General features: G+C 40.4%; 2 protein-coding genes across 3 annotated transcripts; one reads left to right on the top strand and one right to left on the bottom strand.

Moving 5' to 3' along the window:
- Positions 1-3,045: 3,045 nt before the first annotated feature.
- Positions 3,046-5,290, bottom strand: LOC116714085 (piggyBac transposable element-derived protein 4-like). Its single transcript, XM_032554395.1, has 2 exons — positions 5,027-5,290; positions 3,046-4,933 (listed from the first exon to the last, which is right to left on the bottom strand). The coding sequence occupies exons 1-2, from the start codon at positions 5,187-5,189 to the stop codon at positions 3,411-3,413; spliced, it is 1,686 nt and encodes a 561-aa protein (XP_032410286.1). The 5' UTR covers positions 5,190-5,290; the 3' UTR covers positions 3,046-3,410.
- A 671-nt stretch (positions 5,291-5,961) lies between these two features.
- Positions 5,962-21,128, top strand: ganabb (glucosidase II alpha subunit b). 2 transcript variants are annotated; one of them, XM_032554392.1, is made up of 25 exons: positions 5,962-6,035; positions 6,787-6,888; positions 6,992-7,100; positions 8,990-9,117; positions 9,239-9,418; positions 9,616-9,681; positions 11,814-11,871; positions 11,958-12,039; positions 12,129-12,225; positions 12,306-12,486; positions 12,621-12,774; positions 12,985-13,220; positions 13,919-14,045; positions 14,149-14,228; positions 14,500-14,640; positions 14,824-14,920; positions 15,038-15,139; positions 15,987-16,230; positions 16,496-16,560; positions 17,957-18,033; positions 18,114-18,188; positions 18,331-18,444; positions 18,537-18,646; positions 18,809-18,909; positions 19,792-21,128. In XM_032554392.1, the coding sequence occupies exons 1-25, from the start codon at positions 6,016-6,018 to the stop codon at positions 19,896-19,898; spliced, it is 2,853 nt and encodes a 950-aa protein (XP_032410283.1). In that variant the 5' UTR covers positions 5,962-6,015; the 3' UTR covers positions 19,899-21,128. The 2 variants fall into 2 exon arrangements, with proteins under 2 accessions (XP_032410283.1, XP_032410284.1); XM_032554393.1 differs by lacking the exon at positions 9,616-9,681.
- Positions 21,129-21,234: the final 106 nt, after the last annotated feature.

Genomic DNA, 21,234 nt, shown 5'->3' on the forward strand with positions numbered 1-21,234 from the left:
GGCTAATGGAGGACTGAAACATGTACAATGTCTGCACCAGCTACATATAAAACTTCATGATCTATGATAGGTATTTTTGTTTACCTAAATACCAAGAAAGGACCACAGACAACGTTTATGAGTTTTCAACCAAGCTTCTGCAGAAGGAGGAAGCATAGCAAACCACTTCTCCAAGGTGTTTACCATGCGTTCTGACTCCCTGTAGCAGAGCCCGTCTTTTTATTAAGAAAGGAGAAAGAAGGGGAGTCAGAATGGAATGTGGGAGAGTGATAAATCAAGGGGTGGCTATTCTGAAACAAGGAAGAACTACATTCTACACACAAGCAGTTCAAGGAGTATCCCAAGATAAGAAGAAGCAGCTGCAGCTACAAGGTTTAGGGAAAAGCAAAGTTTTGTCTTTCACACGGTTTAACAAATGCCTCCTCTCTGGGGTGTGAATACTAAACCTTTAAATGAACAACAAACTGGTAACTACTTATGTAAGAATGATACAAAACATAATTATTCTAACAATCTATACAAACATTGCTTGTGGTGCCTTAGGAGAACTCAACCAAGTCTTAAAGAGTCACTTAAAGAGCAACATCTGTCTTTAAAGATCTTGTGCATCCTTCTACCATTAGGAGTGATGTTTACTTATCCCCAAAGTGGATGATTACACCAGTACTTTGAGACCTTTTATGCATTTAGCTGTTGGGTTTTTAAATTATTTCAGATGAGTTGCGCTGCCTGGAGTCCTGATACAATTTTATAAAAGTTTTGTTTGTTTTTGAGGGGGTTCTATTGAGCATTGCAGACTCTGCTGGGCAGAAGAAAGTATTTTATTTCTATTAAATTCAATTCAGTGGACTCTAAATACGAGATAACAGAAGCAATGTCTTTACCAACAACATAAAACCAATTGTCATCAGAAAACCAGTACACAAATATAAAAAATTACAATCAATTACATTACAAAGATCTGTGCTAAGAACTGAACCTTGGGGTTCACCTTTATTTAGTTTTCAAACTGATTTTGATTGAATTTTTCAAATTGCCTTAAGGTTTTCAAGATAAGGCTACATACATCCATTTTAATGTCAAAGGACATGTAGTAATACAACTTTAATAAGATTCTGTTGCATGTTGCATACTGTCTGTAATCAAGCTGCCGAAGAAGGCTGGTTCTGTCCTTGGGACTACTGTGGAAATAATTGTGCAAAGGATTATTCATAAAATAAATAAAATAGACAACCCTGCTCATCTTCTTCATGAGACTACTTTCCAACAACAGAGTGTTTTCAGTCAGAATCTTCTTCAGATTAGCTGTAATACAGACTAATACTGGAGATCCTTCTTGGCCACAGCCATCTACAACGCTGCTGAAGAACCTTGGATAATGACCTACAACATTTAATTTCCCTTTGGGGTTGATAAAGCATTTTTGAATGAATTTTGGGAAAAATATAAACAGAATAAAGTATATAAAAAAAGTTCAGCTTGATTTAACAAAATGGCCCTGAGTCCAAACTGACGACTCTGATGGCTCAAATTAGCATTCTTCTTCAATTGTAAATGTGGCCGTTGACCGTCAGGCCAGAAGGTAGGAATGTGAATAGTCCATGTTGGGGGTGGGTATCTATGATACCTACAACTAGTCAGTTTAGTTTTGAAGCATACATGAAGTGTTTTTGGAGAGATGTGACCTTTTGCAGCTGATCCATGATGTTGTGCTGCATTATCCAGGTCATTTTGCCAAATGTACATCGAGTTTGCAAAACATACAATCTGTTTCAAAAAATATGCAAAGGTTTTTCTAAAAGAAATTAGTAATGTTTCTCTTTGAAATAAAGCTAAGAGGGTATAAAATGACAGTTTAGAAATAAACTAACCAAATTAATTGTGTTGATCCACCTCAAAAAAATCATGCAAAAAGTGTAAGCAAAAGAAATCTGGGAGACTTTGCACATGCAAATTTGCATGCAGCCTTTTGTGCTGTGGAGGATAAATAGGTGACTGCTTCACCTATTTAGTTCACAAGAACTAATGGCATTTATTTCAGTCATAATCTTGCGGGGGGGTGACCAAGGTTCCATCACTATGTGACAGCTGGTCAGCAAACCTGGCAAACATGATTGACATGGCAGCACTGAATGCACATGTGCTTTATCAGGCATGCATTGGGGTGCAGGAGAGACGGGTGGACTTCCTGGTTGAGCTTGCAAAAGAGTTGGGTAACTCTCATGTGAGTGAGAAGAAGGCACACAAGGAGAAACTGCTTCGGCAACAACCTTCCACACCCAGCTCAGGCAAAAGGGCGAAGTGTCAGGTCAACCATCGATGCAGGATGCGTGTCCCGAGGCCGAAACATCATCAGTGACCTCTCACACCCCCACCATGGACTGTTCTCCCTGCTGCCCTCTGGAAAGAGGTTCCGCAGCATCCGGTGCAGGTCCACCTGGTTCCGAAACAGCTTTTTCCCACTTGCCATCAGACTGCTGATGGCTGCAACTAGAACTACCAAAGATTCCCAAAATGGGAATCTTCCTCTAGGTACCAGAGAGGGGCCAGTTTGGCCCTCCAAGAGAGGGTGTGAAGAGGCGCCTTTGTTATGTAAATAAGGCCATTACTGACGCACCACAAGAGGGGGGCAAAGCTGAACTCTGCATTCCAAAAGAAGGGTCATTGAACACTTCTACCTTTGTATCCCAGAGATGGGTCGATTGACCTGAGGGGGCAAAAGGTCAAAAGTTGAAATGCTTTTGTGAGTTTGGCTCTCCTCCCTCCTCGCTGATGCTTCAGACAATGGCTACATATAAAATTGAAAGGATGCTAATTGGATTCATCAGCTTTTTGCATTTTGGTGTATTTTGTCTCTCTTTCAGGACTACAGGGGGAGGTCGAAATTCTCTGGCATGCTAGTGTTAATCAATTTAAATTTCATGTTATTTCTTTATTTTATTTTATCTACAACTTCAAGTTGGTTATTACTGTGTCTTGTCTCTATTCTCTATGCTGCAAAAGCGAAGTAATTTCCCTGCTTATATAATATAAAGATTATATATATTATATTTAGCTTAGTTTTATTTTAGCAAAAAAGCACAATGAATTATTTTTAATATTTTAAATGGAGAATTAGAAATTTTACAGACAGGTACCAGATGTATTTGTGTCTAAGTCAAGAGGTCAAGAGGCTTTTTAGTTTGCAAGAAGCAGGATGGAGAAGAGGATACAGAAGATATACAGAAGATATACAAAAAAAATATACAAAAGAACAACTGTTATTTGTTTGAATGCTTTTTATTTTTGTCATTAAAAACAATAAAAAAAAATACAAGAAATAAAACAATTCCACAATTATTTGCAATAGGCACAGTGGGACAGCAGGGGGCTGCGTGTGTGTGTGTGTGTGTGTGTGTGTGAGTGGCATTTCAGCCCTCATTCTGCGCACTGTCTGCACTGTCGGCACACATCTGGCACTGCCAGTTCATGGGCTTGCTGCATTTGCCACATGCGTATTTGAAGCAGTCAACGCATCTCCTATTTGTACTATTTTTAATGCATCGACGGTTGATTTGGCACTTCGCCCTTTTGCCTGGGCTGGGTGTGGCAGGTTGTTGGCAAAGCAGTTGCTCCTTGCACGCATTCTTCTCACTCACATGAGAGTTAGCCAACTCTTTTGCGAGCTCCACCAGGAAGTCCACCCGTCTCTCCTGCACCCCAGTGCATGCCTGATACAGCACATGCGCATTCAGTGCTGCCATGTCAATCATGTTGTAGAACACGGCAACTGGCCACCTCCGTGTTCCTGCACGCACGCTGTACTCCCGCACCATTTGGTCCATCACATCCACACCGCACTTTGCTTTGTTATATTGTTTGATGGTGTTTGGCTTTCTTCTGGTGGTATCCTCAGTCTCAACCACGCTGTGCATGCTGCTGAGAATGTAAACGACCTTCTTCCTTTTGGGCACATACACAGTCAGCGTGGCATCAGAGGTTGAAAACACCTGAGTGGTGAATTCAGTGCGATCCTTCCGTTTAGCGGATTGAGGAATTTCCCGGCTTCTCTTGTTGACTGAGCCGAGGATGGTGGTTTTCCGGCTACGCAGTTGTTGCGCAAGTGACAGTGATGTAAAGAAATTGTCCGTGGTTACAGTTCTGCCCTTGTCCATGAACGGTTCCATCAGCCTCATCACTACAGTCTCGGACAGTCTCTCCCCGCTGGGACGACTGGGGTCCTTGCCAAGATATGGGAAGACATTACAGATGTACTGTGATTTCAAGTCGCAAGCCACCCAAAACTTGATGCCAAACTTGTCCGGTTTTGTTGCTATGTATTGAAGGAAACAGCAGCGGGTTTTTGTGGGGAAAAGCTGTTCATCAACAGTGATGTGTCGACCAGGGCTGTAGGATGAGATGCAGTTAGCGGCAAACGATTCCCAAAGATCAGAGATTGCAGCGAATCTGTTGGTCTCCGCTCGCTCACGGCGTGTAAACATGTCATCAAAGCGTAGGTGTCGCATGATGTTTTGGAAGCGGTTTCGGGCCATAGTTGCAATGATCCTTGGGTTTCCCAAGTTTGCTGACCAGCTGTCACATAGTGATGGAACCTTGGTCACCCCCCGCAAGATAATGACTGAAATAAATGCCATTAGTTCCGGGAGATCCATGAACCAAACCTGCTGCTCCTGACGTGCATGTTGGGTGGTCCACTGTTGAATGGTACGAAGCATCTCCAGAGTAATAAAACAGAGGAAGCTCTGAAGGCGACTCCGGATGCTTTGACTGGCCTTAGCGCTTGGCTCTCCATCTTTGGCGTACGGCTCTATTGGAGTGAAATGGAGATGTGTCCCCACTTGTTCCTGCCGCCACACTGTACCATCCTTCGTGGTCTCTGTCGGCTCACTCCCCGAACGAGCTCTCTTTTTTGGTAGCGGGAGAGTCTCCTCATCTGCAAGAAAAACAATTTCAAATCAACTTTTTGTTTCTTTCTAAATAAAAAAAATAGTCAGGAAAATAAAATAGGCAGGTTGAGAAAACTAACCTGAAGAGAGCTCAGAGTCCGAATCCGGTTGAGCGTCTAGGTCTTCTTTGTCTATGACTTCTTCATCTATATCTTCTCCTTCTGAATCCCAAGGCTTGGAATTCTGCATAAGTAATTCCAAAGCCTCTTCAGCATTCATCGGCTTCTGTGTCCTCTTCGCCATCTTGATTCTTGCGAACTAAAAAGCTGAGTGAATGTCCAGATATTTATACTCCACAGCACAAAAGGCAGCATGCAAATTTGCATGTGCAAAGTCTCCCAGATCTGGCCTGCCTCTCACCCCTCCCCACACTCAGGAACCACCAGAAGTAGTTATTTTCAAAATTTCTATCCTGTTCCAAGGACAATCAGCGTGAAAGTTGATGTAGTGAGTTTGGCTCTCCTCCCCCCTGCTGGTCCCTCAGGCTATGGTCACATCTACAGGGATGCTAATTAGACCATTCAGAGTCGTCAGTTTGGCCACATTTGGATGCTAATAACCCAGTTTGGCCCTCTCTCGGTAGCTCTAGGAAGATAAACAATTTGGCCCCTCTTGGTAGAGATAGGAATTTCTCAAAATCCTGGTAGTCCTAGTGCTAAATGTCGGTTTTACAGGTAAGGTTACACTTTTTAATTCATATTAAGGATCTAAGAACTCTAGGTTGCTCTTGCAGTCAACAGGCACAGTTTATATTAAGCACCACAATAGCCTGAAATAAATCCACCGTGACAAATCCGGGATGAATGTGTGCGCTTCACTGAGTGGATCTTGGAGGTGACGTGTCCGACCGTGAGAGGGTAAATATTCCCAAGAAGTTCCCGTGTCGGCTCCATTCAACATCATTCGCATATCTAAATCACTGACTTTTATCTTAATCCTCCCTCTCTAGGTTTATTGTCGGATTAAAAATTGAGCACTCATTTTTAGGTCAGTTGCTGAGAATCTTTCTTTTTTAAACGATCTTTGTTGCAGAGTGAAAGGGGGCGGAGCCAACGGGACCCGAATCGAGATGGCCACCTTCACTGAGAGGTAAAGACGGAGCAGTTCCGCTCTTTAATCGTTTCTTTTTCACCGTCTTCATTCGGTTTTTCTTAGCTTGCTGGCAGGGGTTATAAGTTTTGGGTTGAATTTAGTAAATGCAGACGTCATTAAAGGTTTGGACGCCGCGAAGGAGCCCAGTACTAGTGGAAAAGTCTCCATCTCCGTTTCAATTGAATTAGCTGCTCGGCAGGATGTTAGCACGGTTAGCATGATAGTGTTCTGATTTACAGAGCAGCTTATTCAGACTCGTACTGTTGCCACTCATGTATTCCTCAACCAGAGAGCCGTATAGTGTTGCGGTTATTTTGTTTAACCTGTATGTACTGTGTTATTTTTTAAATTAATACGGGCGCAGATTAATTTTAGCAGTCGTTAGCCGCTGTGTTAGCTAATACGTTCTTGGCAATAGTCCAAACACGTTAATTCGCATCGGTAAGATTTGACAGGAATAAAGAGACGCGTTCGATGGAGTTTTGCCCTTTTTAAAATTCAAAAAGCAGCGTTTAGTACTATTTTATTTAAATACACATTGTGTGGTTGCAGGATTTAAATGGTAAAGATTTAACTGCAATTGATTTAAGGGCATATTTTATAACCACAACGAGCTCAAAGTTCAGGTGTATGGTTTAGCAGTTCCTCCTCAGGTTTGTAGCGCGTCCCCTCGGGTAATTATTTGGCTATTGCTCAACCAAACCAGAGTGCATGAACTGGAGATGTGCTGTTGGTTTTTCCTCCGCAGGATGGGGCCTGTCTTGTTGCTCTGGCTGGCCGTGTGCCTCAGTGGATCCTGGGCTGTGGACAAGGGCAACTTCAAGACCTGCGACCAAAGTGCTTTCTGCAAGTGAGTGGAACATGGAAAAGTGATGCATTTAATTAAAGGCATATTTCCAAATGAAAAGCACATGGTTGATTTATGACTGATGCCTGTTTTTACCTTGTGCAAGGCGGCAGCGAGCGATGAAGCCTGGTGAGTCCCCTTATCGGGCCCTGCTGGAAACCATGGAGCTGACCAACACCAGACTCACCCTGCAGCTCATCAACGACAATAACAAGGTAGATTGAAGTTGGATGATCACTTGGGTACATTACATTAAGGGTTTTAAAGATAAAAATGGATCTTAAACTTTTCTATTTTAAGAATCAGGTAGATCTTATAATGTAATGTTTAAGGAAAGGCTCTTATGCTGTAAAACTCTGGTACTTTTAGTCATGATTATTGCATGTCATGTCTAATACATACAATACAGGGTTGTTAGAAGGGGGGAGGATATCTTACCAAAACATAAGTTTACCTTGACTTTTACTCAACATAAATCTAAAGTGAAATAGCTTACAAAGAAAGATTAACATTCTTAATTTAATGAAAATTGACCCATAATATTCTTCTAATGCTTTTAATTTATATTTTACAGTATTTAAATTTTGTCTTGCTTTTTTTTTTTAGTTAAACATGGTGATGTTTGCCTGCCTGAAACATAGGGTTAATATTTACCCGACAGTAAAGGCTAAACATTATTGAAACAGTAACTTTCTCACAAAGATGGTTTTAACATCAACTGTAATTTCCAAGACTCTCACTTCTTTCCATTCAAACCATCAAGACACAATGGTTTCCAGTTATTGACTTGCACATCTTTTTGTTTTAGATTCATAAAATGCACAAGTATGTGCAACATTATAAAGGTGGCAACTTGATATTTGAGCTCATATGAGCTCTGTAATACTGTATATAACTAATATATACATATTTTTGAAGTGATGAAAGTTGACTTTGACTAGTCGCTTTGGCATCGTAGAAATGCAGGAGAGGCTCCATAGTAACTGACAGGCTTTGTTACGTACAGCATATATACAGCAAATTTCATCTGCTTGGGAAAATAATTTATTGAATTAATTCTGCTCTAAAACTTGTGACTCGTTATCGCTGAGCACTAGTTAATCTAATTTGATGCCTCACCATGTTGAATCACAATTTTCAAGGCGGTTCAGCTGCTATAGTTATGGTAATGGAAAGTACTCTTCTAACTATTCTAGTAAATCTGTGACAGGATGGAAATACAAGACCTGACGTGTTGCAATAGTCAGGAAAAGATAAGACAACAAAACTTTATTACTACTATACTATCACATGTGGCGTGATCGGACGCTTAAAAATAACAGGAAGATTAGATGAAGCGATTTGAATGGGCAAAACTCTGAATATTATAAGCACAATTAATTGAAGCAGTTGTGAATTATGGCTGAATGCTTGGCTAAAAATGGGACAAGAATGAATGAAATTAAGGCATAATAGTCATACAAAATCAGTCACAGATTTGTTTGATTATTGTTCTTAAATTTTGACCTAATTGCAGAATCTTGGAGCATATTTAGTTTTTCTGCACAACCTTTATACTTTTTTTTTTACCTTAATCTTTGTTTGATCAATATTTTGTTGCTGTGTGGAATCTGCTGGATGGTTTTTGCATCCAAATTAGAATAATTTTATATTACTAAATCATTTTATTACTTGGAACTGTAGACGTCACTGCGGCTGTGCTTTTCTTTTTCCACCACCAGAGCTTGTTAAAATATGAAAGGAAGGCTGAACCTCCCCTAAGTATTTCTGCAGAGACTAAATAAAAGTTTGTTCCAAGAAATTAAACATCACACATGTGGAAATACGATTTTAGCAGATTAAAATCGTATCATTGTGTAGGTCAGATCTGCCTCAAGGCGACATTCCTCCACAGAAACATCAAGAATGACCTTTCAGCTGTATTAAGTGTGACTTGCTATCATCAGAGCTGCAGTTTGCCCTGCATGCAGTCAGACTGCATGAAATGCTTTCTATGGCAAAAGTTGAAATTGCAGATTGGAGTGAGTTATTTGTGTTTCTGGCTCAGTCCAATCAGCGATGTTGCTGCGGTGTTGAAGAGAAATCTGCTGATCTCTGCTTTCAGGTGCGTCTTCTGCTCGAGCTCTACCGTCTCCAGGGAAACATAACGAGGGTGAAGATTAACGAGCTGAAGCCTCTGAAGCCTCGCTATGAAGTCCCAGACGTGCTCATCAGGGAGCCGCCGACCGAGCCGTGAGTACCTCGTGATATTTCCCTCCTGCGTGGCGGATTCGTTTTTAGTCTGAGAGTCGAAAGTTTATTGCCACTAATTCAGAATACTTGTCCCCTAATTGAAGTTTTCCCCCCGTCCCAGTCTGTCTCTCCTGTCCCAGGATGAGAACGGGGTGGTGCTGTCTCTGGGATCGGAGTCCCAGAGGGTCATCGTCAGCGCCCGGCCCTTCAGACTTGACATCGTGGAGGGACGCGACGTCCTAATGTCCCTGAACTCGCGAGGCCTGCTCAGTTTTGAGCACCTGAGGATGCGCAAGGACACGTGAGAGTCCACACACACACACACACACACACACACACACACACACACTTCCACACAAAGCCCTGTCGCTTTCTTTTTTTTTTATAATCCACATCGTCACTCGGTGGATAAATTCAGTTTCTGTTCCCATGATATGGTTTGTTTTTTCAGTGCTGTCTCTGACTCGTTGTTCTGTCCTTTTCTCCCTATCATCCTAGTTTCTCCTATAAAGTAACTAGCACAGTGGCTAGCGTGTGGGATAATATCAAGAGGGTATTCTCTAGGTAAAGACCCTTAATGTGTATTCTGTTCCTTGTGCCTCTGCTGCCCGTAGTTATATAAGACTTAGGGTTTCCCATCACACCAAGTTTATTTACCCTGAAATTAATGTGACTGTATGTTAGGGTGTGGCTGACTGTGTGCATGGAGGTGTTTGGATGTAGTTTTAAAACTGAGTCATCCTCACATTCAGACGCTTAAAGAATCAATCTGATCATTAGAAAAAGCTGCAGGGTTACATTTTAGCTCTGGGTTTGATTTAAATTTTCACTTTTGTCTGATTTTTTAAAAAGCATTAACTCATCCATTGTCAAATCAGTAGCTCATCTGATGATCCAAATCTTTTAACTGCTTGATTTACAACATGTGGCAAGTAAAGTCTGAGTAAAGGGTTGAAGATGTAGATTTGAGTATTAATAACTCTTAAACTTTCTCACATTACAACCACAAACTATTTTACTGAGAATTTATCTGACGAACAACACAGAGTGGCATGTAGTTAATTATAAAGTAGAAGTAAAGTAATTCATGTGTTTGAATAAGTTTTAAGATCTGAAAAGTGTGGCATGCATTAGTATGCAGCACCGTTACTTTATAGAACCAGCTTTTGTTGTGATTGGAGTCGAGTCTTTTAGTTTGTGTCCACTAGCTTTATACATCTAGAGACTGAATTTCTCTTCATAAAACTATCAAGCTCAGTCAGATTGGATGGAGGACGACAATGTAAACGACAGTTTTCAAGTATTGTCACAGATTTCCAGACTATTTAAGTCTGGGCTTTGACTGGGACACTCTGATACTTCGCCATTGTAGCTCTGGCGCCATGTTTAGCTCTGTCAACCTCCACTGCAGTCTGAAGACTTCTCAAGTCTCTAATTCTGTGTTTCCACTGAGTGGTTCATTACACTATTTTGACATCGTATTGATGTTTGAGCAGAAACGCCGAACTTTTCACATGTGGATGTTTTTTAGCTGCAGATGAATCCTTTGCTACAAATGATCAAGCATTCACTCCAGTAATTCTGATTTTAGGCAGTAAAATGCTTGTTTTCTAATTTAAAAGAATTGTATTATTTGTATATTTGCATATATTAATGTACATCTAATGTATTAAAAAGGCTCTGTAGATTGTGCCCGTTTTTTTAATTTATTTGATCATCAGAATAACCAATAGAATGATCGATTAATAAAATAATCGCTAGTTGTAGCTCTAGTATTTTCTTCATCTACCTCCTTCTGAAGAAAAGCATCCCTGTGGTGCAATCAGGGAGTCGTGCAGTTTTAGTTTTCACACCAACTTCTTGAGTATAAGCCATAAACCTTTATGTATGCGCGCTCTCCTATGTTGTGAATTGGAAAAGTTTGCCTTTCTTTTAACACTTGTTTTATTCTTGACTCTTCTCCAGAAAGACCAGTTTTGTGGAATAGTTGTCAAATTCTTTTACCTTTGAAACCTCTGGCCTTGTAGCTAGTGCTAATGACGACTCTGTGTTGCTCTGTCTCAAAGTTAAAGTGTTATAAATACTCATCAAGTTCCCCTATGAATGTCTGTCTGAGCCCACATGCAGTCTGTCCCCTCAGACTTTGCTGATCAGCTCCCGTCAGCAACATCTCTCTTTGTGGTTCTACTTCTGATTGCAGTTTTGCATTAATTCAAGGTCATTTTAAATCGCTTCCTCTGGACAGTAACAGGTCGGGTCGGCTGCTCACTGCATGTTTACTGCTTAACGTCACGTACTTCTGCAGCTCAAGGATTTTTTAATTTTTTTTTTAGAGCTGCTTCTAAGGGTTAAACTCTGGTGTTTTTGGATCTTCTCGGTTCTATCTGGGGGTTTTTAAGGTGGTGTATGCTGCAACGTGTTGAACCGTTGAGCTCTGGTCTTTCAATACCAAGCCTGAAGTAGCCACAAGGCAGGAAGTTGTTCAGTCCCTATTTGTAATTAAAGCTAGGTCACTCTGTTTTGTAGTTTTATTTAGTCGTCTGCAGTGAGGGGACAATCATTAATCCTGCACCCTGTTCCATGTTGTTTTATTTACCTTTAACTATAGTTTAATTATCTCAGCATATTATTACCTCTCATGAGACGGTTGCCAAAGTGACGCTCTTTCTTTTCTACCCATCTTTCGCTCTGAGCAGTCAGGCTGACCCGGAGGCTGAGAACAAAGAGGGGACGGACCCGGCGAACCCGGCCGAGGTATTTGGAGATCCATTGTTTGGCTCTTTAGGTTTTATCTCATGGTTTCTGCTCCTCCATGACTAGTTTTGCCTTTTGACTACCAGACTGCAAAAGAAGAGGAAGAGAAAGTAGAAGACGGGATGTGGGAAGAGACGTTTAAATCGCACACAGACAGCAAACCGAGCGGTACAGCATGCAGTTTTAGCTTTAGCTGAAGGTATTTGTATGAGAAAGGTTGAAAGTTGAAATGTTTCACCCGTCGTCTCTCTACTCAGGTCCTTCTGCCATTAGTTTAGACTTTTCATTGCCGGGCGTGGAGCACGTCTACGGCATCCCAGAGCACGCAGACACTCTGAAGCTTAAAACGACAGAGTGAGTCTCAGCTGCACGTTTCATCTATCAAAGCCTCAAATGCAGAAATGACATGTGAATCCCTCTGGTTTTGTTTTCAGTAGTGGGGATCCGTATCGGCTGTATAACCTGGATGTTTTCCAGTATGAACTGTATAACCCGATGGCCCTGTATGGGGCAGTCCCAGTGATGTTGGCACACAACACTCAGCGTACTATGGGCATCTTCTGGCTCAACGCTGCAGAAACCTGGGTGGATATAAGTTCAAACACAGCAGGAAAGGTAAAGTCTGTTCTCCCTGACCAGAGATTAACCAGCAGCATTCACTTCCTGGTTTCCCCTTAAGCCTCGAGGATTTTGAAATGAGTCCGGGAAATTTTTTTGTTTTAAAAATCCCATTTTGTTCCTCTCTCCAGACGGTGTTTGGGAAAATGCTGGATTACGTTCAGGGCTCCAGTGAGACGCCACAGACGGATGTTCGTTGGATTTCAGAAAGTGGAATCATAGATGTCTTCCTCATGCTGGGACCGACTCCCAGAGACGTCTTCTCTCAGTACGCTTCTCTAACAGGTGAGAAAGAACATCAAATGAGACATAAGCTTTAATTTCCTTGGTTTCATGTTACCTTTTGGCTCCTTCTGAGTAGAATTTACATGGCGACTCTTAGAATTATTGATTTGCAAATGAGGAAACTAACTAGTTGAAAACATCTGCAACCAAATGGCAGAGATCATCTTGTGTCGGTTGTTTTCTGACCTCTTTGGTCCTTCTGCCCCTCAGGCACTCAGGCATTCCCCCCTCTGGCCTCACTGGGATACCACCAGTGCCGCTGGAACTACAACGACCAGGAAGACGTGCGCTCGGTGGACGCCGGCTTCGATGAGCACGACATCCCCTACGACTTCATTTGGCTCGATATCGAGCACACGGACGGGAAGCGCTACTTTACCTGGGATCCTCACAAGTTTGCATCACCAAAGGAGATGCTGCAGGGTCTCCTGGACAAGAAACGCAAGGTACAGCTGACAAAATCTGTATATTTGTTTATTAAGACCCTAAAGAGTTCTTATGAAATCTAGAGTTTGGTTTTTATCCTTTTCCAAATATGGATATTTATCCATATGGATAAATCTCTGTTTTGACTAAACAGAGATTCTTAAAAAAAGAAGGGCTGTAATAGATTAATGTATATTTAAATCTGTAGTAATTAAAATTTATTTAGGATTGTAATAGATTTATTGCCTAGTTCCATTGTAAAGCCAAATCATTCAGAAATGAACAAGAGGTTTTCCAGGCTTGAAACAATCTTTTGCATCAAATATGTGGTTCAGGCTATTTAAATCTCTATTTTAAGCTTCTACAGATAAACTGGAGGTATCAAAGATGAAACTGTACTTAAAAAAATCTGTAGGTTGATCTAGGTGTTTTATATATTTTGGCTTATTCAATTTTTGTCCAGATTCTATTAAAAAGGGGCAGAATATCTCTTTACCATGTTGCTCTATTTTCCCGATTTGTGGATTTGAGATAAAAGTTTTTCACTTAAATATCCAGAATATTCTAAAAACTGTTGGAAACATAGAAATCCGAGTCTGGAAAAGTGGAGAGCTCTGAAATGAAAACGTGATTAAATCTTTTATGCAGCTTTATAGCTTGCCTGAAGTAGATTTTAAACTCTGTTGGCTTGAAGCTCAGCACATTTTATTCCTTCCAGATGGTTGCGATCGTCGATCCTCACATCAAAGTAGACACAAACTACAAGATCCACAACGAGATCCGCTCTCGGGGTTTCTATGTGAAGAATAAAGATGGAGGAGACTACGAAGGCTGGTGCTGGCCTGGTAAGACTCCTACAACTCTGGCATGGTTTTATTTTTTATCTAGAGATTAAAACCTGATTTTTATCTTCTCTTCTGTTTTCCTTCACTGCTGATGAATAAATAGGGAATGCAGGTTATCCAGACTTCACCCGTCCTGACATGAGGGCCTGGTGGGCCAGCCAGTTTGGTTACGATCAGTATGAGGTGAGTAGCTCATGTGGAGGTTTGTATTGTTGTAAATAATATGAAGCATTCAGCTGTGCAGAGCAAAGCTAGAAAACGAGGCTCAATTAGAAACTGTGTCTTATTAAATGCTGGCACCTAATTCAACTTTGGAAACATTCACACCATTTTCTCTTTGCTTACATTTGAGTCTCAGACATGATTACCACCTTTGAATTAATTGCATTGTTTCACAGTTTTTAGGTTGTTTTGTGTCGTAGTTTAGATTAAACGGAGTGTGTCCGCTCTGCAGGGCGCCATGGAGAACTTGTATACGTGGAATGACATGAATGAGCCGTCCGTGTTCAACGGGCCGGAGGTCACCATGCACAAAGACGCAATGCACGAATCCTGGGAGCACCGCGAAGTGCACAACTTATACGGCCTTTATGTGGTCAGTGAGTTTAAGCCGAGTCACACTATGATTTTTAGGCCACTCTTCTGTCTTTTTTTATTCTAACTAAATATAGAAAGAGTGATCTATTGTAGCTAGATTTGGTACGTCTACTTTTTGCTAGAAATTAGCTGGTAGGAAATGTAAAACAGTAATGAAATCCTCCGTTTTCCTGGCCTGCAGCACAGGGCCACAGCAGAGGGTTTGACCGAGAGGTCTGGAGGAGTCGAGAGACCGTTTGTCCTCACCAGAGCTTTCTTTGCTGGTTCCCAGCGCTACGGTGAGGCCATCAGCACCTTTACCTCCAGATTACCCGCTAACATCGACTCAACATCTGTTAAAAGATAAAACATTAGGCAAGCCTTTTTATATGCAAAATGTGTTGTTTTGCATGCAGGTGCTGTGTGGACTGGAGACAACGCTGCAGAGTGGGACCACCTGAAGATCTCTATCCCCATGTGTCTGAGTCTGGGCCTGGTGGGAATCTCTTTTTGTGGTGGTGAGTTTATAAACAACACACAGCTTAGGTTGATGGTTATATTTGGCTTATTAAGAACATTTCTGCAATTACATTAACATGTTTGTTGTTTTTTATTTTATTTTTTGGGGGGGGATCTTATTTAAATTACTTGTATTATTAATTTTATATCTCTTATGATTTTATTTATATTTTCTAATATATATTTTAATGGAGTATCTTGTCAACAAATAAGCAATTTCCCTTTGGGGACCAATAAAGTATATTCCTGTTATTTTTATAGTTCATGTAATTTACAAAAAATGAAGCATAAAGTTGTTGAAGTTTTATATTTACCTCATTAATAATTGCAGAAACCTGCCTTGGTTGAGTAAAATAATGATTCTTATCAGCACTGTGGAAATAATCCAACTTAACACCCTGCAGTGTTTGGTAATGTCGCTATGGAAACAGGTCTGTCCTGTTGCCATAGTGATGGCAGAAGTTCCCCCAGTAATGAAGCAGGCAGTTATTTTTCAGTTATGTTGGCTTGAATTATGCTGCCTGCTCTTCAGACTTTATTAAAATTAATGAATCTGTGTTTAACACAAAAAGAGATCTGGTGTGAGAAAAAGCTTCTTGATGATCAGTTTGTTGTTTTTAATCAAAACCCTGTGGATTGAAAAGTCAGTTTTCTAGACTAAATATGTAAGTTGTGCAATGATCATACAAAACATGTTCTGTGTTTAAAACAGATTTCATGTTTCTATTTAGTTTTAATTTTAGCTGTAGGTACTTTATTAATGTACAGTTCATATTGTTTTTAGGTATTTTTCTATTGAAGTGAATTTCCCCACTGTGGGATTAATAAAGGACCGTTTTTATACAGCTGATGTCGGCGGGTTCTTTAAGTCGCCGAGCACCGAGCTGCTGGTGCGTTGGTACCAGACGGGAGCTTACCAGCCCTTCTTCCGGGCCCACGCCCACCTGGACACGCCGCGCCGCGAGCCCTGGCTGTTTGGTCCAGAAAACACGGCTCTGATGCGCGAAGCCATTCGCCAGCGCTACACGTTCTTGCCTTACTGGTACCAGCTGTTCTACCTCGCATATCACACTGGAGAACCCGTCATGAGGTGAGGACAGGGAACGGTTTTTCCCTCTCGTGTGTATTGCTGATGCTCAGAGGAGTGAGGTGTTCATTTGTAACATGATGCAATTATTGTTCATCAGGAAGATTTTGAGCTAAACAATTGAGGAGACGTATATCAAAGCGATTGGCTGCATTATTATTCCAAATTTGGTATTTTTCTTAAAACAAGAAAGATGTTCGTCCCACCGCATAGAAAAGCTTTGTCTTTCAGGTAAATAATAATCTGACTTTCCTCGTGTCTGTTGCAGGCCACTTTGGGTGGAGTATCCCCAGGATCCTGCTACTTTTGCTTTGGATGATGAGTATTTGCTCGGTGAGCCACAAAACACAAATCTCTTTCTGTAATGAGTATGAAGAGTTTCATCAGATTATTTCATGAATCTAATTACAAACTAGTTCTACCCTAGAACCGTTGTGCAGCTGTTTTCTCTCTAGTTTATCTTGATTCAGGGATTTTTGAAGTGGAGTAGAAATACTCCCTCTTCCTACTTTGCCGCTATTATTGCTTTACTGTTGCTAGACAGCAAAGCAATAATGATCATTACTGATCCTGTGGGGTTTTCCTGCTTTAGATTGGTTATACGAGGTAAACTTGATTTAAAATTGCCAAAATGCAATGAATAAATAAATACATTTAGTGTAATTACAGACAAAATTATAAAAGTAGCACAATCATTCCCCAAGTCTAAGTGTGGAAGTAGTTCAAAAGTTAAGATTTTTTTTTAACCTGTAGTCAAGTCTTTGCCAAAAATATTCCAGTGGAAAATCATATTAGTGACTGTATAAGCTCAGCAAAAAGTTCAGTATAGTTACCAGTAATGTTCAAAACTTTGACTCATACATTGGCGGATTAAATGAATTCTGTTTTACATTAATCACAAACTTGCTCAATAATTCAGTAATCATATGTTGCACAAATAGCATCAAGTCATCAAAAATGCAGTCATTACTCTTGTAGCATAAACAGAAAATAAGCCCAGGAATAATTCAATGTCAATGTCAATGTCAAATTTATTTATATAGCACCTTACAGCAGACAAGACTGCACCAAAGTGCTGCACAAAATAACAACACAAAAACAACAACACAATGACAAAACAGAACACACATCATTTAAATGCCAAAGAGTAAAAATGAGTTTTAAGAAGCGATTTAAAATGGTCCAGGCTGTGGGCAGATCTAATCTGGAAAGGTAAGTTATTCCATAAAACAGGAGCAGCAATTCACACTACACAACAAAAAAATCAAGTTTTTGAGCTTCCAAATGGTCTCGAAAATGGCCTGTCAGACTGAAAAATGTTTCATTCTGATCGCCATTTTGGTTTTCTTATGATAATAGAAGAACATTTGAAAGTTTCCATACAGAAGGAAACAAACTATGGAAGATGGATACTAATCACATCTACATCTTTAAGGTAGAAGTTTAGCTTACAAGTTGAACTTTCTTATGACAGGAGAACAGATGTTTGCAGATGCTTCACTTTGTGACCGTCTAACTTATTTTTCAGCTTAGAAGATGGAAGGAAAATTAGTAACTTGTTTCTGCTGCCATCTTGTGGCCAAAAATGTTACGCAATGCAGCTTTAAAATTCGTCTTTACCAATGAAATGACTCACTGTGTAGCTTGTAGTAGTTTTACTCATGAAATCAGAATTTTTGGATAATAAAACATTCATAATTTTTCTCCTGTTTGCTGGTTTCTGCTGCAGGCCGAGACCTGTTGGTGCACCCTGTAACTGAAGAGGGAGCCAGAGGCGTCACTGCTTACCTGCCGGGGAAACACGAGGTGACAGATTCGCTCTGCAGCAGGTTGTGATGGTTTTTAAGTTCAGGAGGTGATGCTTCACCCTGCGTGTCTGTCCTCAGGTCTGGTTTGACATCCACACCTTCCAGAAGCACAACGGCGGCCAAAACCTTTACATTCCTGTCACCATGAGCTCCGTAAGCCGTCACAAAAATTCAACATACAGTTGCAATGGATTTTAATGACGTCTCATTTTCCTGCTTTAGAGTAGTTCTTAACCTCTGCTGTATTCTGTCACAAGTTCACTGATTTAGCTGGCTTTTTGTGCTTTCTTGCTAGATCCCGGTGTTCCAGCGCGGCGGCTCCATCATTCCCAGGAAGCTCCGAGTCCGCAGGTCTTCCACCTGCATGGAGCACGACCCGTACACTCTGTATGTGGCCCTTGATAATCAGGTGAAGAAACTTTGCGCCGTCTTAAGAGCAGCTGCAAGATTCTGCTGAGTCTGCTGGCTCGTCCTAATCAAAGCTCTGCTGTTGTTCAACAGAGAACGGCAGAAGGAGAGCTGTACATAGATGACGGCCACACCTTTAACTATGAGAAGAAAGAGTTGATCCACAGGAAGTTTTCCTTCGCCAACGGCGTCCTCTCCTCTGTGTGCGTTGCATCATCTCAGCGTTTCTCTCTTCGCTGTTCTTCCAGCTCAGATCTTGATACTTAAGAATGAAACTCGGGACGATAAAAGTGCAGATTTATCTACTTCTGTAATGGTTACGCCTCATGTTTGAAGATGAATTTGTTCCTCTGTCTTCTCCACAGTGACCTTGAACCAAACGCCCAGTTTACAACCAAATCTTGGGTGGAACGCATCATTATACTGGGAGCCAGTAAACCCAGCATGGTTACTCTTAAAACTGCTGGTGAGTGATTGATGCTCTTTGTCACATTATACAGGACACTAAAATAAACATTTTAGGGTTTTATAGGAAGATAGAGGCTTAATTCAGATTAAAAATAACGGATTAAAAAACGCATTAAAAAGTGTTTATTTTAAGCTTTCGTATATAAGAGTTATTGGAGGATTATAATATTAAAGTTTAGAAGTAAACTAGAAAAATAACTAATTGATCTGTCACAGTAACAAAGTTTGCTGCATAATAAACTGTCCGAAAAATTATTGTGATAAGCAATAATGTCTTGAGACAATTTCCAACAATATAATTAATGCTTGTTCGCCCTCTAAAAATCTAATAAACTTTAATTTTGTGCAGAGGACTACACACTGGAACTGGAAGACATTTTAAATATCCAAAATAACTATAAAACAACCAAAGATGATAGATAAAAACCATACACAATCAAAAGAATAAGTAAAATGGATTATGAAGCATCTATAAACAAGATTGCCCTTTAAAAAATATGAATCATCACAGTGGAAATTATCGAGCTTGTTTTAGTTTATCACGCAGTTATTTCGGTATTTGCTTATTATGACCAGCTTGTCTCATCAAAACTTTAAAATAAGATCATTTGAAGGCATGAATGCTTGTCCTTACTGTCCTAACAAAAAAAAGTTCAGACTAAGAAATCTTCAGTTCTTAAGGTTTCCTGTTGTATTTTCTAATTGATCAGGAAACAAATTTTTTACATATAACCACGTTGCCCCAATAGTTTCATATTATGATGTACTTTGAGCAAAAAAGTTGACCCTAAATCAGTTTATCAACATTGTTCTTTGGCACGTAAGGTCCCCCCAAAACCTTTCAGAGGATGTGAATACTTTTCTCTTTTCGGTTTTGCAGATGGCGCGAACCAGCTGGAGTTTGATTTCGACGCCTCCATGTCTGTGTTAACGATCCGCAAGCCTGGGATGAACGCGGGGGCAGACTGGACCGTGACCCTGCAGTGATCCCCAGAGACAGGAAGACTGAAAACAGAAAACGAGCAAACTAGACTGAAACAGGAGGAGATGGAGAGAGTAGGGAATAGACAGACTCCATTAATACTTCAAACTAACTAGAGCAGGACATCAGAGTAACTGCAGAAACACACAGATCACACTTTCCATCCACATTAACACAGTTTGTTGACACTGAGCTCTGCCATTTCCTCTTTGTGTTCTGTCACACTAAGACCTGATGGCAACAATTAAAAAATTACTACTAGATAGGAAAATGTGTTTGTTTTTCAGGGAAGAAACGGAGTGGGTCGAGTCAACTTGGGAGTTTTTTGCTGCTGAATCTTCCTCTTGGTTTAGCACACTGTCTGCCTCATAAGAAACGCATCACTGTAAAGGGTGTTTGGTGTTTATAATGAAGGTCAACATTCTGATCACACACTCCACCTACTGCTGATTCCTTTCTGAATTTGAAGAAATCTATCGTTCCTCTTATAGGCAAAGTCTAATCAGGTAAGAGCTCAGCCTTCTTTCCTCGTGCGAATTTAAAAGTTGATGGACAGTTTAACAACCGTCTCCTTCATGGCTCAAATCTTTTATCATGTTTTTTTTTTTTCTTTAAACTGTTTTCAACAACACAAAGACGTCTTTGTTTAGCAGTCCTCAGCAAATCATTTTCCTCCTAGTCTGTCATTGAGTTTCTCAGTCCTAAATAGAAATTATTTCTTTTTGTTGCTTCTATTTTGAAGTAATTTTCTTAATGGCACAGTTTGGGTTTTAAACTGGGGAGTGAACCACTGGCTGGATGATTCTGACAATATGTTTTCTCTTTTGAGCCATTTTTCTTCCCTTCGTATCCTGTTTTTAATGCACTTACAGAAGGGTGAGCCCTTAAGAAATTAGATTTTCGTGTGTTTCCTAGGAGTTAGTTGAAATCTTCATTTGGGTTTTGATCATTAGAACAACTAAACAGTTGTCAATTTAAAGCCATCTGAACTACAGAAACATCAATCCAAAATATGCATCAATCTGCCATCAAGCTCAATTGTCTGACCTGCAGGAGGGAAGGTTCTGCAAGTTTCTGTTTTCAAGAGCATAAATGTTACCTCTGCATCGTTTTTTGTTAATGGCTTGAATTGGTGAAAACGGAAGTTAACGATTGCACTTCAGCTGTCAAAGTAGTCTGATGTACTCTAACAGATGAGACCAAGTGAAAATAAACTTGACCAAATGTGAAAAATACAAGTCTGATTTCTTCCAGTAATTTTTTTGTTTGTTTTGGTTTTCTATGTCACTGTTTTCTAGGTATGATAGCTCTTTGTTTCAGACAGGGCAACTATATACGGAG

This window comes from Xiphophorus hellerii, chromosome 23 (genome assembly GCF_003331165.1).
Source record: "Xiphophorus hellerii strain 12219 chromosome 23, Xiphophorus_hellerii-4.1, whole genome shotgun sequence".
Lineage (NCBI taxonomy): Eukaryota > Metazoa > Chordata > Actinopteri > Cyprinodontiformes > Poeciliidae > Xiphophorus > Xiphophorus hellerii.